The 15,591-nt window shown below is 42.5% G+C and overlaps 2 protein-coding genes across 2 annotated transcripts in view; one reads left to right on the top strand and one right to left on the bottom strand.

Annotated features, from left to right (window-relative positions):
* The window catches only part of rbpjb (recombination signal binding protein for immunoglobulin kappa J region b), a 36,152-nt gene extending 31,486 nt beyond the window's left edge, over nucleotides 1-4,666 (top strand). The window contains exons 4-11 of the mRNA XM_029526124.1: nucleotides 310-475; nucleotides 764-938; nucleotides 1,782-1,919; nucleotides 2,104-2,216; nucleotides 2,388-2,528; nucleotides 2,822-2,977; nucleotides 3,094-3,197; nucleotides 4,342-4,666. Coding sequence (XP_029381984.1) covers nucleotides 310-475; nucleotides 764-938; nucleotides 1,782-1,919; nucleotides 2,104-2,216; nucleotides 2,388-2,528; nucleotides 2,822-2,977; nucleotides 3,094-3,197; nucleotides 4,342-4,666 — 1,318 coding nt within the window. The remainder of the gene's footprint in view (nucleotides 1-309; nucleotides 476-763; nucleotides 939-1,781; nucleotides 1,920-2,103; nucleotides 2,217-2,387; nucleotides 2,529-2,821; nucleotides 2,978-3,093; nucleotides 3,198-4,341) is intronic.
* A 4,253-nt stretch (nucleotides 4,667-8,919) lies between these two features.
* Nucleotides 8,920-14,868, bottom strand: cckar (cholecystokinin A receptor). Its single transcript, XM_029526125.1, has 5 exons — nucleotides 14,742-14,868; nucleotides 13,996-14,247; nucleotides 11,964-12,225; nucleotides 11,682-11,809; nucleotides 8,920-11,145 (listed from the first exon to the last, which is right to left on the bottom strand). Exons 1-5 carry the CDS (start codon nucleotides 14,866-14,868, stop codon nucleotides 10,553-10,555), a joined length of 1,362 nt encoding a protein of 453 aa, XP_029381985.1. The 3' UTR covers nucleotides 8,920-10,552.
* Nucleotides 14,869-15,591: the final 723 nt, after the last annotated feature.

A 15,591-nucleotide genomic window follows, 5' to 3' on the forward strand; every position in this document is an offset into this window, starting at 1 on the left:
ATGGATAAAAATTTTGACTCTTGTAGAAGCTTGGTGGAGGTCTGCCCTCTTCTGGTGTAAATTGAGATGCACATCATTCAGTTTGTGCTTCACTATTGAAAGAGGTGTTTTTCTTTTTGTTAAACCCAGTTATTGCATTTACTGACCTAAATACTTTTTTATTAGATTTATGAAAGACATGAAGCATATTATACGAGGAACAAAACTTTTCAAGCAATCGTGTAGATGTTCTTACTGTAATTATTTACAGGGTCACAAACATAAGTAAAGCCAAAAACATTTAAGTGTAAATATCTACCCTGTGTGCAGGTTCTTCTGCCCTCCCCCCTGTGTGTACCTGATGGGCAGTGGCTGGAAGAAAAAGAAGGAGCAGATGGAGCGGGACGGCTGCTCCGAGCAGGAGTCGCAGCCATGTGCCTTTATCGGCATCGGCAACAGCGACCAAGAAATGCAACAACTTAATTTAGAGGGAAAGGTACAACTCCCCCACGCTGTCACACAGTTATTTACCTTCACACGTAAACTCTCGAGCTACCCACCCTACCTTCAGGCACTGGATGCCTGCATTAATGCAGAAAGTCTCTCTCTTTTTTGTCAAGAGTGACAAATATGCAACATATGATGGATTTGTTGATGGAAATGGGAGCTCAGTGTGTATAGTCAAGGTTTTTGACTTGCTCTTTGTATGTGCATGCACATCAGGGAGAGCTGCTGGGAATTGTTAATGAGTTCATATCCCTCTCTCTCTTTTGTTTTGTGCCAGAATTATTGCACAGCCAAAACCTTGTATATATCCGACTCCGACAAGAGAAAGCACTTCATGTTGTCTGTCAAGATGTTCTACGGCAACAGCGCTGACATCGGTGTCTTCCTCAGCAAGAGGATCAAAGTCATCTCCAAGCCCTCCAAAAAGAAGCAGTCCCTCAAAAATGCTGACTGTGAGTTTTGTTTTTTGTTTTTTGTTTTTTTTTTTTTCAAGATCAGAGTCTGAGTCTTCCTGTCTGTGAAGTGTGGCAATAGCTGTGGTCCATTCTTTATGTCTGGATATTCTTTACATCAGCGTACACTGAAGCTCAAAGAAAACAATGCAAAAATCAATTCAGGATGTTTAATGCAGGATAATGTGTCAATAATGGATGCCATCAATTTAATCACAGATTTAATCCCATCATCATCGTTTTTATTCACATAGTCACTTGGATCCCCTAGAACGGTAGGCACACTTTCAGTGAGAGTAGACCATGTACAATGAAGAAGGCATAAAAAGGTTGAAGAAGGTGAACAGGAAAATAAGGATGGACTAAAGGTATTATAGTAGACCAGTAAAATAAAAAAAAGAAGTAACTTAAGTTGTTTCCCTTTCCCACTTGTATTTTAATGTCAGTCGTTTTAAGGTAAACCTGATTCTCAATCAAAATGTATTTTTATGTGTTTGATGTATTCACTTATCCAACCTGTTTCAATATTTTACCAACTTATGTTTTGTGCAATTTTTTATTTTATTTATTAGTCATGAAATAAGTTTTCCTGGATTTTCAGATGCAAATTACTTTTGGAAACCTCCGGCAAAAGGATCCTTATCAACACTATTAATATTATTATTTAGAGCCACTAGAGGACAGTGTGACTGCAGCTGAATGTGTGTTATGCCACTTCCAAATGTAGCACATCTGTGCCGCACATCACCTCTTCTGCTTAGCTTATCACACTGTTAGCACAGCTGACCGTGAGCAGCATGTCATATTTGGGTCATTGTGTAACCCCTTCTTGTTTGTCCGCAGTGTGCATTGCATCAGGGACCAAAGTGGCACTGTTCAACCGGCTGCGGTCCCAAACAGTCAGCACACGCTATCTACATGTCGAGGGTGGCAACTTTCACGCCAGCTCCCAACAGTGGGGCGCCTTCTACATCCACCTGTGTAAGTTGTGTCTGTCACATAAGCACAAATGTTACACAAAATAATGCTAATGTTGTAATTTGGTGTCTGATTCATCGCTGACAAAGTGGTTGGTTGACTGGATGAGGGTGTGAGTGTATGCTAAGTTTTGGTGGGTGGATTGCTGCAGCGCTGACTTCTTCTCTCCTGCACTGTCTGTCTTCAGTGGATGACGAGGAGTCAGAAGGAGAAGAGTTCACTGTGAGAGACGGTTACATCCACTATGGCCAGACAGTCAAGCTGGTTTGTTCCGTCACCGGCATGGCCCTGCCCAGACTGGTAAACCAGACACACCCATTTGAGATTAGATGAATCAAAGTAAAATCTAAACTCCTCCTAGTTTCATACACTAATATTTAATTTCCTCCTCTCCTTTTTTCCCAAAACGTCCTTACATCTTCCCTGCTTCCCTATTTCTATAGTTGCTGATCTTTTTCTTTCCCCTTTCAGATCATCCGTAAGGTGGACAAGCAGACGGCGCTGCTGGATGCGGACGATCCCGTCTCTCAGCTCCACAAGTGTGCCTTCTACCTGAAGGACACGGAACGCATGTACCTGTGCCTTTCCCAAGAAAGGATAATCCAGTTTCAAGTCAGTGTCTCACACAAAAAGATTTGCCACCTTCTCGCACATGTGCCTCATTTTAGGGTTGAGGTTGTAAAGTTAAGCTTAAACTGATGCTTGCTAGAGCAAGAAATTTATCTTTGTTGTTTTGAGCGGACAGAATTGTCGATTTGAGCTCAATCCTTTATGTACTCTTAGTGTTTATTGTTCTTTATACGGATGTTTCAGGATAGGGAGCCATCTTTGATCTGCTCACCTCAAACATTTTCTGCCCTTCAGATGTGAAGTAGGTAATTTAAACATGCCCCCCCTTCTGCCAGGCCACTCCATGCCCAAAGGAACCAAACAAGGAGATGATCAATGATGGCGCCTCCTGGACAATCATCAGCACAGACAAGGCCGAATACACATTTTATGAGGGCATGGGCCCTGTCCACTCGCCTGTCACCCCCGTGCCTGTGGTCGAGAGCTTACAGGTAAACACAGAAAGGCATTTGGATTCACAACAACCCAAGCAGCAGTTTTCAGCCTGTCGTAGTGAGTCGCCTCAGTGAATTATTTCAGCCAGTTCACTGTGTTTCTCTGCGTGCAGCTAAACGGCGGTGGTGATGTCGCCATGTTGGAGCTGACGGGACAGAACTTCACTCCAAATCTGCGGGTCTGGTTTGGTGACGTTGAGGCTGAGACCATGTACAGGTGTGTCTTTGCTCCTGTTTATTTTTTTCCTGCACTCTGTGGTCTGTTGTCTTTTTTTTTCTCCAGACTTTTCATCACTTCTCGCACAAAATAAGAATTTCTTCCCATTAGCATCCAAATTATCTATTACTTGGTTTTAGGATATATTAGCATATAAAATAATAAGCAAGGTCATCAGTGAAGCTTTTGAAATGCTCAGTCACACTTAATGCTGCAGACAGTGTGAATGCCTAATGGCATTTCCATGTAATGCACATAATAAATACTCTCAGCTTTGATGTAGCTGAGTCTTAATCAAGTGTGTAATCCTCATTCTTCTTAAGTCTTTCTATTTGAGTGAACCAAAAACATTTTAACAGCGAAGACACAATGTCACGCTCTTGTAAAATGCCCTTACCTTGACTTTTCCTCTTGTCGTGTTCAGTTTTACAGACAGATTAGATTTTATGTTGTTTTTCTTTTATCTGTACCATCCAGCAAGCATTAAGTTGACGCGGAGGAAGTATGAGAAACGCCACTGTCTGGAAAATGTTCGGACCTACTTCAGTGCAAAGCTGCTGAGATGTTCAGCCTGACGCACACAGCTTTTGTTCTGCTGACAGAATAGAAATATGAAATTGAGAAAAGTAGAAACGTTAATGCAAGCCGCCATGAAGTTATGGTTGGTGCATAAACCCTGACAAACCCACTTGCACAGCCCAAGCCTCAGTTATATAAATCCATTCCCTGTTTTTCTTGGGAATAAATGAGAACTTCTGTCTAAAAGACTCAGTGCTATTATGATGTTTTGATATTTCAGTTGCTGGATGAAGTACCCATGACTACATGGTTTTTCTGTGAATAAAACATATTTCCATTTATTTACCATGTAATTTACATTTTTATTTCACTCGGCAATCCAAGCGGATTTTATCTATGCCGGAAGCATCACAGTGCTGTCAACATAGATTATTACATCATCATGTGTTTCATTTGCCCTCAAGCAACCCAAAGAATCTTTCATACATCTTTCATAGTTTTCTTAATAATTATGTCCTAAATGTCACAAACATTTATCAATTTTCTATGAAATACTGAACGTATTGTATTGTGCACTCTGACTCTGACATCACTGTTGTTTCTTTCGCCACCAAACACGTCACAGGTGTGCGGAGAGTATGCTGTGCGTGGTGCCGGACATCTCCGCCTTCCGCGAGGGCTGGCGCTGGGTGCGGCAGCCGGTCCAGGTGCCCGTCACGCTGGTGAGGAATGACGGCATCATCTACTCCACCACACTGACCTTCACTTACACGCCAGAGCCAGGTCCGCGGCCACACTGCAGCGCTGCCGGGGCCATCCTGCGGGCCGGAAACTCCAGCCTGCTGAGCAGCAACAGCCAGGATGCCGGCCCCGGCGTCTACGGCCCCAACAGCACCTCCAATGCAGGAGTCACATCCTCATCCTCCACCGCCGCAGCTGTGGTCTCCTAACGCACACAGGGGGCCACTCAATAAAATATGCCTTGAGAGCAAATATACCAGAAGGTATATAAAGACTATGGGAAATAATAAACAAAAACTGACTCACTCTAAAGTGCTGCGTATTAATTTTGGATACAAAGAAGCTGAAATGGAAAAATCGGTGGGACAAAGGAGCAAACGCAGGGGAAATCTGAAGGAGTGACATCACAACGTTGTCAGCCAACAGGAATAAGCGAAATTGCTCCTTGACATGCCCCCCCACCCTCTCCTATCCACCTCCCCCCTCTCCTGTGGTTACTTTAGGGACCTGCCTATCCAGTTCTGGTGTTTGGAATGAGTGTAGTTCCTGCAGGCTCAGCACCAGCACCTTTCTACGGCTGTGAGAATGGAAACCACAACAACAATACATCCACCGTGTACAAAACAAAACAAAAAACAAAAATTGTCTTGAAAGGAAAGTATATTTTTGCGCTGCCCTGCTCTCCTCCCCAACCCCGACCCCCATTTCCTCCTGCCACTTGTTTTATGATTATTCCTATTTTTGTTTTTGTGTTTTTGTTCATTGATTTGTGGTTTCCTAAAGGGGGCTGGATGTATTGTTGTTGGAGGGAGCGCAAGGATGCAGAGGGACACACATAAAACGTGACAATAACATAGTTTTTATGGACCAAGGATCTTGTATAAGCTTTAGTAAAGGTACATTTTTCTCCATACCTTTTTTGTATTAAACATATAGTACACTTTTGTTACCAAATAGTTTCTATTCTTCCTCTGAGCTTGGGCTTTGTTTTCCCCCTTTGAGGTCCAAAATCCCAACCTGTATGTTATTGCAACCTTACTACAAACGCCTACTCTTTCAGTCTTTGGATTGAACCTTTGTTTTGATACTTTCACTTTTTCTTTTTGGGGAAAAATCTGAAGTCTGGATTGTTTATTTACGTAAGCGAAGGTTGTTATCTTTTTTTGTTTGTTTGTTTGTTTGTTTTTATTTTTTATTTTTTTTAAATTGGGGAATAACCTCAGAGGGCCTATTTTTTATCATTGGTTTTTATGAAGTCTTTAAAAAGAAAAGCTTTAAGCAACGCCTCTGCCTTGCCTGCAATACTCTATGTGCGCTATGTCTCCTTTGGAAAATATACACATCAGTACATCTCACATGGAGCCATAGCAATGTTTGCAGAATACATTAAAAAAAATCTAGACTTCCATGGTTACGAAAGCAAGTCAGTTTGTCATTTTCAAGCTAATGTAATAAGCGTAGTCTTTGACTTAAAAGGATAGCCTTAGTACTGTATATTCTTACTGTGTACACAGTCAAACCAGTCACATATCTAATATTCTGTACATGTCGCTCTATTGGTCACTGTTAACGTATCAGACAACGTAGTGAAACTGCACGTAGCAAGGTGTCTTCCAGTGTGTGCTGTAGTTCTGGTGGCATTCAACTCCAGTGGTTTTCCAAAAAGACTGACGCTTTTCAATTTAATGTGGCCTTACTGATAACTTCAGTTACAAAACAAACGGGAAAAAAACAAAAACAACAAAAAAAAAACCCTTCACCTTTTTCTTATCTGCTGTTTACTCAGCAGCTGTTTACTCACCTTGGAAGAACCTGTGCATAGCACAAAAACAAGCTAAGGCCTCGCTTCTTATCACAGGAGCTCTGCTGTTTTGAGCTCCATGCTGCGGCTCCAGAATCACCTCGTTGTGCAAAGCAAAGCAAAACAAAGCAGCCTTCTGAAGGATCTCTCAGCCTTCATCCTTTTGGTGTACAAGTACAATTATCCAGTTTTTTATTCTTGTGCGGTGCCCGGCACCTTTCTCACTTTTGGTACAATTACTCACGAGCGCTGTAAGCTCCTTCCAGCCTTCTTTTTTGAGGGGAGAAAAAAAATTCTTCTATGGTTTGTTTTCGCAGAAGTGTGTGTACATTGTAAACTTACTGTCCGAGTAGTTGCACTCATCTGTGTTCATGGCGACCGCGTGAAGGCCTTCTAAATGTGTATTATTGAAGATGTGCATTTCCAAACAAAACAGCAATATTGTACAGGTCATGCCATTGTTTTTGTCTGCCTGAGCACTAGTTCACCAGCCAGGAAATGTGTCTGTGTGTGTGTGCGTGCGTATGTGTGTGTGTGTGTGTATGACTGTTGTATGTAATGGCTGTAATGGAATATTGAGTCAGACTCGCTCCATTTCAAACCTGCCCTCCAAGAAAGAAAGAAAGAAAGAAAGAAAGAACTTGAGATCCATTGTTTTTTTGTTTTTTTGTTTTTTTTCTGTCTTCCACCTGAACCCAAATGTCTGATAATTGTGGATAAACATTCAGAGGCAATACCTGTGATCTTAGTATTACAGTACAACTGTAAACACTTCCGGGACAAACGAGAACAACCATACTGTAACTTGAATGTCTGCTTAATGAAGTATTTCAGAATTTTCGTACAAACAAAATCTTGAAATAGGAACAAAAAAGGATTTGCTCACACCCCCTTCAAAATTAAAAACAATGAGAAAAAAAAATAAAAAAAATTAACTTATGCCCCCATTTCGCCACTCTTGTCCACCTGTCCGTCATTAATGTTAAATATTTTATATTGTAATATTGATATTTTTTAAATTATTGGTACAAAGTTTCCCCTTGTCTTATGTCAAAAAAAAGAAAAGAAAAAGAAAAGTGCATTATTGCCCATGCTGCCTACATTGGCCTGGGAGTGTATTTCTTTCTTCTTCTTCTTTTTTTATTTTTAAATAAAGAGGCCACTTCCTGCCTGTCCTGGAGGAGTTGGTGCTGCAGTGGTAGTGTAGCATCACAACCTAAATTTAATTTTTAACATTTTTTTTTTTTTTTGGCGCTTCTTCACACTGAACTCTTGGCCGACCTGAACCCTTTACTCTGCAGGATGGAGGTCTGTAGACTTTTAACTTCACAGTTTTTTGTTTTTGATTTTTTCCTCTCTAGTTTTTAACATAGCCTCTGCATTAGCATCACACCCCCCCCACAACCAGCCACCCTCTCCCTGCCCCCTCAAGCTTGGTTATTTTTGGGTTTTTGTTTACATGTTGAGTCGCCTCTTTTAGGCTAAACAACCCCCAGCTCCTCTTAATCTCTTCATGTGAGTCTGAACAGAGCAGCTTTGTCACATTTACTCAAGCTAATAAAGGGAGGGGGGGGGTGATGCATGCTTTTAAAATGAAATGTGTCGCCTTGACAATCCGAGCTGGTTTACAGTTTCATGTCTACTTTAAACATCGGGAGTTTCTAAGAGATTGGGAGGATAACAGAATAACTTGATGACATCCCACACACACAAAGGTGGGGTGTGAAGGGTCAAAAGGAGAAAAAACAAAAAACAAAACAACGTTACACGCCTTCTTAACCGCACGCTGTATTAACCTGGCGACAAAGCTTTCAGAGAGAGAGGGAAAAGGAAAAATGCCATCTCATTAGCATTCGCAATGCTTTTACAGAATCTCTTAACCAGTTTCTTTGTCTTTGTGTGTCTGGTCGTTCATTGTTTTACTCTTCCAAAAGCAGCTGTTCTTCTGTTTTTTTTTTTTTTTTGTTAATAATGAGCTCTGAACAATGTATGTATCCTCTAATATGCCAAATGTCTTTTTATAATGTAGTTTTCATGCACTGCTAAACAAAACAGGGCAGAGTGAGAGGCAGCTTTAAACAAATGAAAAAAAAGGAGTGTGGAGCCCTTCTCTGTCGCACTCAGCCTTACTTCTCCTTAAGACTATTTGGCTGTTTGCACTACAGAGCGCTAACTTTTCTTCTTCTTCTTCTCTCACACATTTCATCCTCACTTCGCTCATGTTTCTGTATGTACATTTGGAGTTTTCTCGCCTTCCCTCCCTTCCTTATTTTTTCTGTTTTTAACATGCAGCCTGTTATGCTTAGCTTTGCTACACTCAGCTCACCTTTATTTTTGTCGTCATCCCCTTCTCTTCCTCCTCGTCGTCTTCTCCTCCATGTCCTTTCACTTATCTTTCACTCTCACTGTATCTGTGTATTATTCTAGTAAATGGTAAGCAGAGGTGTCATTGTGGTAGTATACTCAGTGCTCAAAGGGTTGCTGATGGTAGAAACCTGTGCCGTTTGTAACATTTAGCAATAACGTCAAAACAAAGGGGACGGTTTTTTTGATAACATATGTTAGTTTGTTTTTGTACATATTGCAGCTCCAGATCATGCTCAAATCTGTATGTCATTAAAAGAAGAAAAAAAAAAAAAACTCGTGAAAAAAAAACTTGCAATATTGGCATAAAAATAAGAAATAAAAAAGTGATATAAATTTATTTGTGTATGTTTTTTTAATTGTCGTCGGCTTAAGCAGGTATGCTTTATTTATTTTACTTTACACACAGGAAATGAGTAACCTGGACTTGTGTCTCTCCTGATGTTTTGTCCAGCCGTCCTTTCCAACTGTGGCGACAGGTGAACATCTCCCAGGGGCTGCAAGGGGAAGGCGTTCGGGCCTTTGGGCGTTTCCCAAGCCAAAATGGAGCTCTTATCTCCGGTAAGAAGTCCCAGCAGATTCTCTCGTTCTTTTTTCTGCCACTCATCTAATGCCCCCGTCCCCCCCCCCGTCCTTCAGATCCACTTATATTAAAGCTGCTAAAAGCTCCAAGTCGCTCTCCCCTTGCACCGTGGGCATTCTAAGTCTTTATATGGTCAACCAAGCGTCGGTTACTTGTAGATGTGTTGCAGATTTTATGGGAGAACACAAAACCCTTCCCAGTGCCTCTCTATGATGTACATAGCAAACCTGTTAAACCGCTGAGTTCAGGCTTTGACATTCACTTATGTCCCCACAGGTTTAACAACCAAATGTGCACATTTTCGTGATATAAAGCACTTCACTTGAAAATGAGAATTCACAGAACGCTCAGGGTCATATGAACAAAGCAACATATCGACAAAGAAATGAAACAGGAACAAGTTGCTACATTGATGCTGCTATATTTATTAGTATGAATCGGTGGGAATCAGGTGGGTGTTGCAGGTGTTTAACGTCCTGCAAAGAGATAAGGCTGCTGCATTTAGCACACAAGGTACAACACCTTCACCCCCACCACCCCCGTTAGCACACAGACACAAACAGTGGGTCAAGGATGAGACAGGACTGATTGTGCCCAGAGGACTGTTCTGAGGATGGTTAAACTGCAGAGAGAGCCAGCTGCTGCTGAAAACGACAAAATGAGTTCATTCTTGACCCATAACAACTGGATGAGCTCCCATCTGCTGATTGTGCTCGTGGGATATGATCGTAAACCTGCAGAACAAGTCTCTAAATGACCCCCGAGGTTTAAAGTGGAATGTTTTCTAATTCCAACCCCACACAGATATCTCTGGTTATATTTGCCCAGGTTCTGAGATATTTGTTTTTGAGATAACACCAAGTCTTAGCAGTAACAACCCTGATGTGACCAGTTTTTTTCCTCACTTTCTTTCTTTGCACAGGATAAACTGTCTGGAGCTGATTGGGGAAGAAAGTGGAGAGCCTGCTGGGTCCCTGTGTGTTTACAAATGGCTGTGGCGGAGGTGAAACGACAATGGCTTTAAACAGAGTATGCTGAGAATGGTAAACTACATCAATTGTTATCTGCTTCATCTAAACACTCCCTCCGCTACGTCAGGCTTCAGGCCTTTTTATGATTACGCATCAGTCGGCTGCGTTGGCCTCTGCAGACGTTCGGAGGCATCTGGCCATGTTGATCTGCTGTGACAGCACTGAATGTATGTTGTTAAATACTGTACCCACGTCATGTCACACTGCAAGCTGGAGCAACATAGCTGCTCATAAACTAGTCCTATAAGCACTGCGAGGGCTTGGCATTAAAGCAACACACCACAGTTTCCACACAAGTGTTTGCCCTCAGGCCACTTTAAGTCAGATCGCTCCAGGCTGATGTGCGGACGCCGGTGTAGGTGAAGTTGGTGCTGGCTCCACTTGGCGGCGTGTGGCCGTTCTGCTCCGCGCTTTTGGGCCCCGCTCTCATTCGGCCAACTTCCCCTTTAGCCCCTCTGCTTCCGGCCGACCTCCCTAAGCCACCCCTGGCCCCGCCGTCCCTCCTGAAGCAGCTGCAGCAGCTGAAGGTGGCCAGCATGCCCTGGCGGAAACGCTTGTTCATGAAGCAGTAGATGATGGGGTTGACGCAGGCTGAGGTGTAGGACAGCAGGTGGATGAAGGAGATGGGCGCTCCAGTCAGGCGGTGGGCCGAGCGCCGGTCGAAAGCCTGCCATGCGTTGACCACAAAGATGGGAGTCCAGCACAGGAAAAAGAGAAAGACGATGACCAGCAGCATGCGAATGACGCGCTTCTTGGCCACCAGGTTGGCCGTGGAGCTGCTGCCGCACACACGACCCATCATGGGCTTGCTGCTGGAGCTGCTCATTGTGATGCTCTTCTTCTTAGACGCCTGCATGTAACAGCCGTCACTGTCACCAGGCTTGATGCTGCCGGTGCTGCTTTGCCTCTCTGTCAGGGTGGAAAAAACGAACAGACTGGAGAGTGAGAGTGTCTTTTCAATAACAGCATAAAAAGCCAGTGACTTTAACAGCTATGGTGAGCTCTGTCACTCACACATCCAAAAGCCAGGGATGCTATTTTATTTAAAATAAAACTTTTAATGCCTTGTGTGAAATGTGAGAAGCAGAGGTGAGTTAATCCCTCAGCAAGTGATGTCTTGTGTGACAAATGTGTGCCCCGTGAGTCACTATGTTCTCTAGCTCACGTGTTCCTGCATTGTGATAAACATTGGCACTGAAGTTTATTTTCAGTCCGTGTCACGCAAAGTGTTCGGCCAGAGAAGGAACACATTCCCATCTGAAACTAGATCCTGTCAAATTTACATCTGTTTTTGTCCTTTTTACTAAAAATTACAGCTTCCAGCATTTCAGAAAAAAAACAAACAAACCCTACAGGCTAAATTGTGATCTGTTTCTTTAGGAATGAATGGGGATTGTTACCATAAAGAAAAGCTTTTGATCATCTGCTAAATTTTACTCTCGTACCTCTGCTGGATTTCCTGTTGGACAGCTCAAACTTGATGCCCCTGTAGAGCTCCAAGGAGATCAGTCCATACGCTGTCATCATGACAATCCCAGGGATCAGGAAGAGCAGCAGCAACAGCGACACATACCTGCGAGACAGGAGCATTTCATTTCACTCAACACAGACCAAAAGGTCAGCAGATCAGCATATTCGAAAATAATGCGCTTTTGTTTTGAAGTTAAGGCCACAATCCAGCACCAGACTGCAAAAAAGACTGATCTTGAAGGTCATATTGGGCTCACCAGGACTGCTGGATGATGTCGTTGGGCCACACCAGGCGGCACATGTGCCCAGTGCTGTTATTGATGCGAGTAAAAGGCTTCAGCGTGCTGGAAATGGGGTAGGGCAGCATCAGGATGAAGGAGGCCACCCAGGTGGCAGTGATGACCTTGGCAGCGTGGGATTTGGTCTGCCACGTTCTGGAGGTCAGCGGGTTGCAAATAGCACTGTAGCGCTCCAAAGAGATGGCTACTAGGTTGAAGGTGGAGACACTTACTGAGACACCTGCACAGAAAAAATGGATAACGCTCATATTTTAGTTTCAACGTTCGGCTCTAATTGGCTGCAATTCTTTCAAAACAAATGTACAATGCGGTATAAAAAACTGCCATTTTGAGAAATATGAGTTCATGCTCTGCCCGCAACCTGTTAGTTTCACATGAAAACAAGGAAACAATGCAAAATAGGTATCCTGGCTAAGTCTTAGCCGAATGATGCTCCTTGTAAAGCCCAGGCATGACATTTTTTTTTTTTTTTTTTTTTTAAATGAATTAGAAAATGTATTATAAAAATTACACACTGGACCTCAGATAACTGGTTTCTGGATGAAGCTTTATACTCAACAGAAAGCCACAAAAGTAAACTATTCCATTAATGGGAGAACATTCACTTCCATCTTGGTTCGGTCTCTCTGTTCTTTTGCCACATTAAATTTAGCTGCTGAGCTGCGAAAGAACACATCCTGCACCGTCAACAGAATGCCATTAATGCACTCAGCAACAATAACAGGAACTATAAATACGTTCACATTATGGCTGTGCACCGATCCGAAAGCAGCGACACATAAACAGATAAACACATGGACAAATGAGGCAATAATCCTGGAGGACGGCGCTCTGAATGGCTAAATGGAGCAACAGGAAGCACGGGAATAAATGAAAATCATATTACCTTGCGGGCTTGTAATTGAATGAAACTGAAATATTCGCAAAGTTGCCTCGTCAATAATGACTGCACCTTACTACAAACTTTACAGAAGAAGCTTTTTAGAAGAATAAAATCAGGGTTTTCTCAAAATCACAAGAAAAATAAAGCCAGAGAACAGTGGTTCATATGTCTATCTACAATACAAAGATAAAATCAGGATGCTTTTCAGGTGTAATAATTGAAAGAAGCCCCTCAAGACATGATTTATGATAAATGAAATGCTCAACAAGGTCTGTCTGCCATAAGTTTTCCTCAAAAGACTTCAGTGGATGCAAATCTGCTTCCAAATCAGTGGATATCTCACAAACCCAGCACAGCTTTGAGTGGTGCTTTAATCTTCTGCTTACCTCGGATGGATTTGACGTTTCTACAGAGAGTTTCCTTTATTTCTAGAAGGTTTTGCTTCCTGTGTCCGTATTCATGACATTTGGTTGTGGCTTGATCCTTCACACTTTTTTTTTATGAAACTTTGAGGATGAGTAAAATAAAACAGGAATCTTCAGCATATTTGCACAAGAAAATCATAAGAAAACGCACACATAGAAACCCCCTGCTTCTGCAAATGTGGCTTCAAGTGAATAAAAACTTTATGACAACATGCTTCCTCTGAGCTCATTTTATTGGTGGAGCTCATTTAAGCACCGGGAGCATTTGTACACACCGGGAAATGAACCTTGTTTGGGACATGATCCAAGATGACTTCAATTATCCTCTGTCGGCATCTAATGCTATTACCAGGGCAATGAAACAAATAATTATCCTTCTGCGTGGACATGAAGACTTTAATCATGATGCAGCAGGCATGATAGGAGTATTACGAGATTAATTGAATTAGACAATGAAACGTTAACATGTTTTTCTAGTTAAAAATGCTATTAGAGAAAATTCAATTTGAACATTTTTATGACTTAGTAATTGAAGTGTTTTCAGGCTATATCCAACAATCAGCTCACAAGTAATCAGTTCTATGAACTAGAAAGGTCAAAATAGTTGGAACTCTGAGGATTTAGGAACCAGAAAAACTACACTGCATGTATGCATCTTCAAATCCTGAGGGAATCCACTCACCCATGAAGTACATGACCAGCTTGCAAATGCCAATACCAAAGATGAAGTCCCTCATGAGGTTGGGGATGAGGGTGAAGGGGATGCAGACCAGGGACACCATCAGGTCGCTGATGGCCAGAGACAGCAGGAAGAGGTTGGTGACCGTCCTCATTCGCCGGTTCCTCACTAGGACTGCAATGATGAGGCTGTTGCCCAGGACGCTGAGGAGGAAGATGAGGCTGTAGAGGACGATCCGCACTGTCTGGTTGATGTCTGAGAAAAAAGGGGGACACAGTTTGAGAGAACATGTTAAGTCATCTTTAGGTGACCCAAACACCATTTGACTCACCCCTTGCCCATCTCTTTGTCACACACACTGACAGCCTCTATATTCAGGCACTTCTTACCAACAAAAATATCCTCCTCATAGTCTTCGCACACAGGCTAATGCTCAGCATTTGCACAATAGTGTTTGCTTAATCATCCTAAATTGAAATTTTAATTCATTTAATCCCTTTAGTTGGACATACGTGGCATGCTAACACACAACAGAAGGCATTGGCTTTGTGGAGGACCTGCACCATACGCGTAATGCGCGCTGAAGCAAAAGCAAATGCCCAGAAGAGTCGCTCTTTCGGCACAAATGGCTTCATCATAATACAATTCTTTAAACAAAAATCAGAATAAAATTGTAATTTTTTTTGACAGGATGTTTTGTAGAATCTGATTTGAGAAAAAAAAAAGAAACAAAAACAAATTCGTTATACCTTTAGGCTCGGGTGAGGCATCCTGTTTGCTCTCGCACTCTGAAATATTCTTGATCCCAAAATTGCACAAAATCCTGTTGAGGTCGGTTGAATTGATGAGAACGTCGTGTATTGTAAAGGTCTCCATTGTGCTCACTCTCCTGTAACCTCAAGTAAAATCAGCCACATGAAGGGCATGCGTCATGCCAAAAATGCGCCAAAGGATGGAACATATCAAAACTGTAGGCGGAATCTGCCTTCAGTCGTTAGTTAGCAATAACAACAACAATAATAATACTAATACACAAAAAAGTGATTCTATGGTAATAACCGATAACAGCAATATTGTCTGCAGGTTCCCGTGCGCTCTCAGTCTGGTGCGCTCCGCTCCACTGGCGCCTCTGGCCACTTGTGCACAGGTCGCATTCTTGAGTTCAGCCCTCCTTTAGATCCTGTCAGCATCAGCCTTCTTTAGAAAACAGCCTGTCATAAATCATCGCGGTCATAGAGGTGCTCTAAAAAACTGAAGTGGGCAGCATTGAATAAGCCTGTTCCTCTTGGCTGTGTAATAGTTTTGCAGCTATTGATAACGCCCCGGGTCACTTCCAAGGGGCGATGAAGGTGCATGAAGGGGAATGAACATTATTTCAGACAGGAGGCTCAGTGTTCTGCTCTGCATCCATGTCCACGCCTTTCTGCCGAATCAAAGCATGACATCTCCTGCTGTGGCATTTCATGTGAACATGTCAGGACAAATATGAAAGCTCATTGAATCAAGCTGTAATTGCTGTGATGGTGGTGCAGATAAGCTGCCATTAATGCTCCAACAACGCCAACTCTAATATTTTATTCACGTTCAGAGGAGCCGACT

Source organism: Echeneis naucrates, chromosome 18 (assembly GCF_900963305.1).
Source record: "Echeneis naucrates chromosome 18, fEcheNa1.1, whole genome shotgun sequence".
NCBI classification, from domain to species: domain Eukaryota; kingdom Metazoa; phylum Chordata; class Actinopteri; order Carangiformes; family Echeneidae; genus Echeneis; species Echeneis naucrates.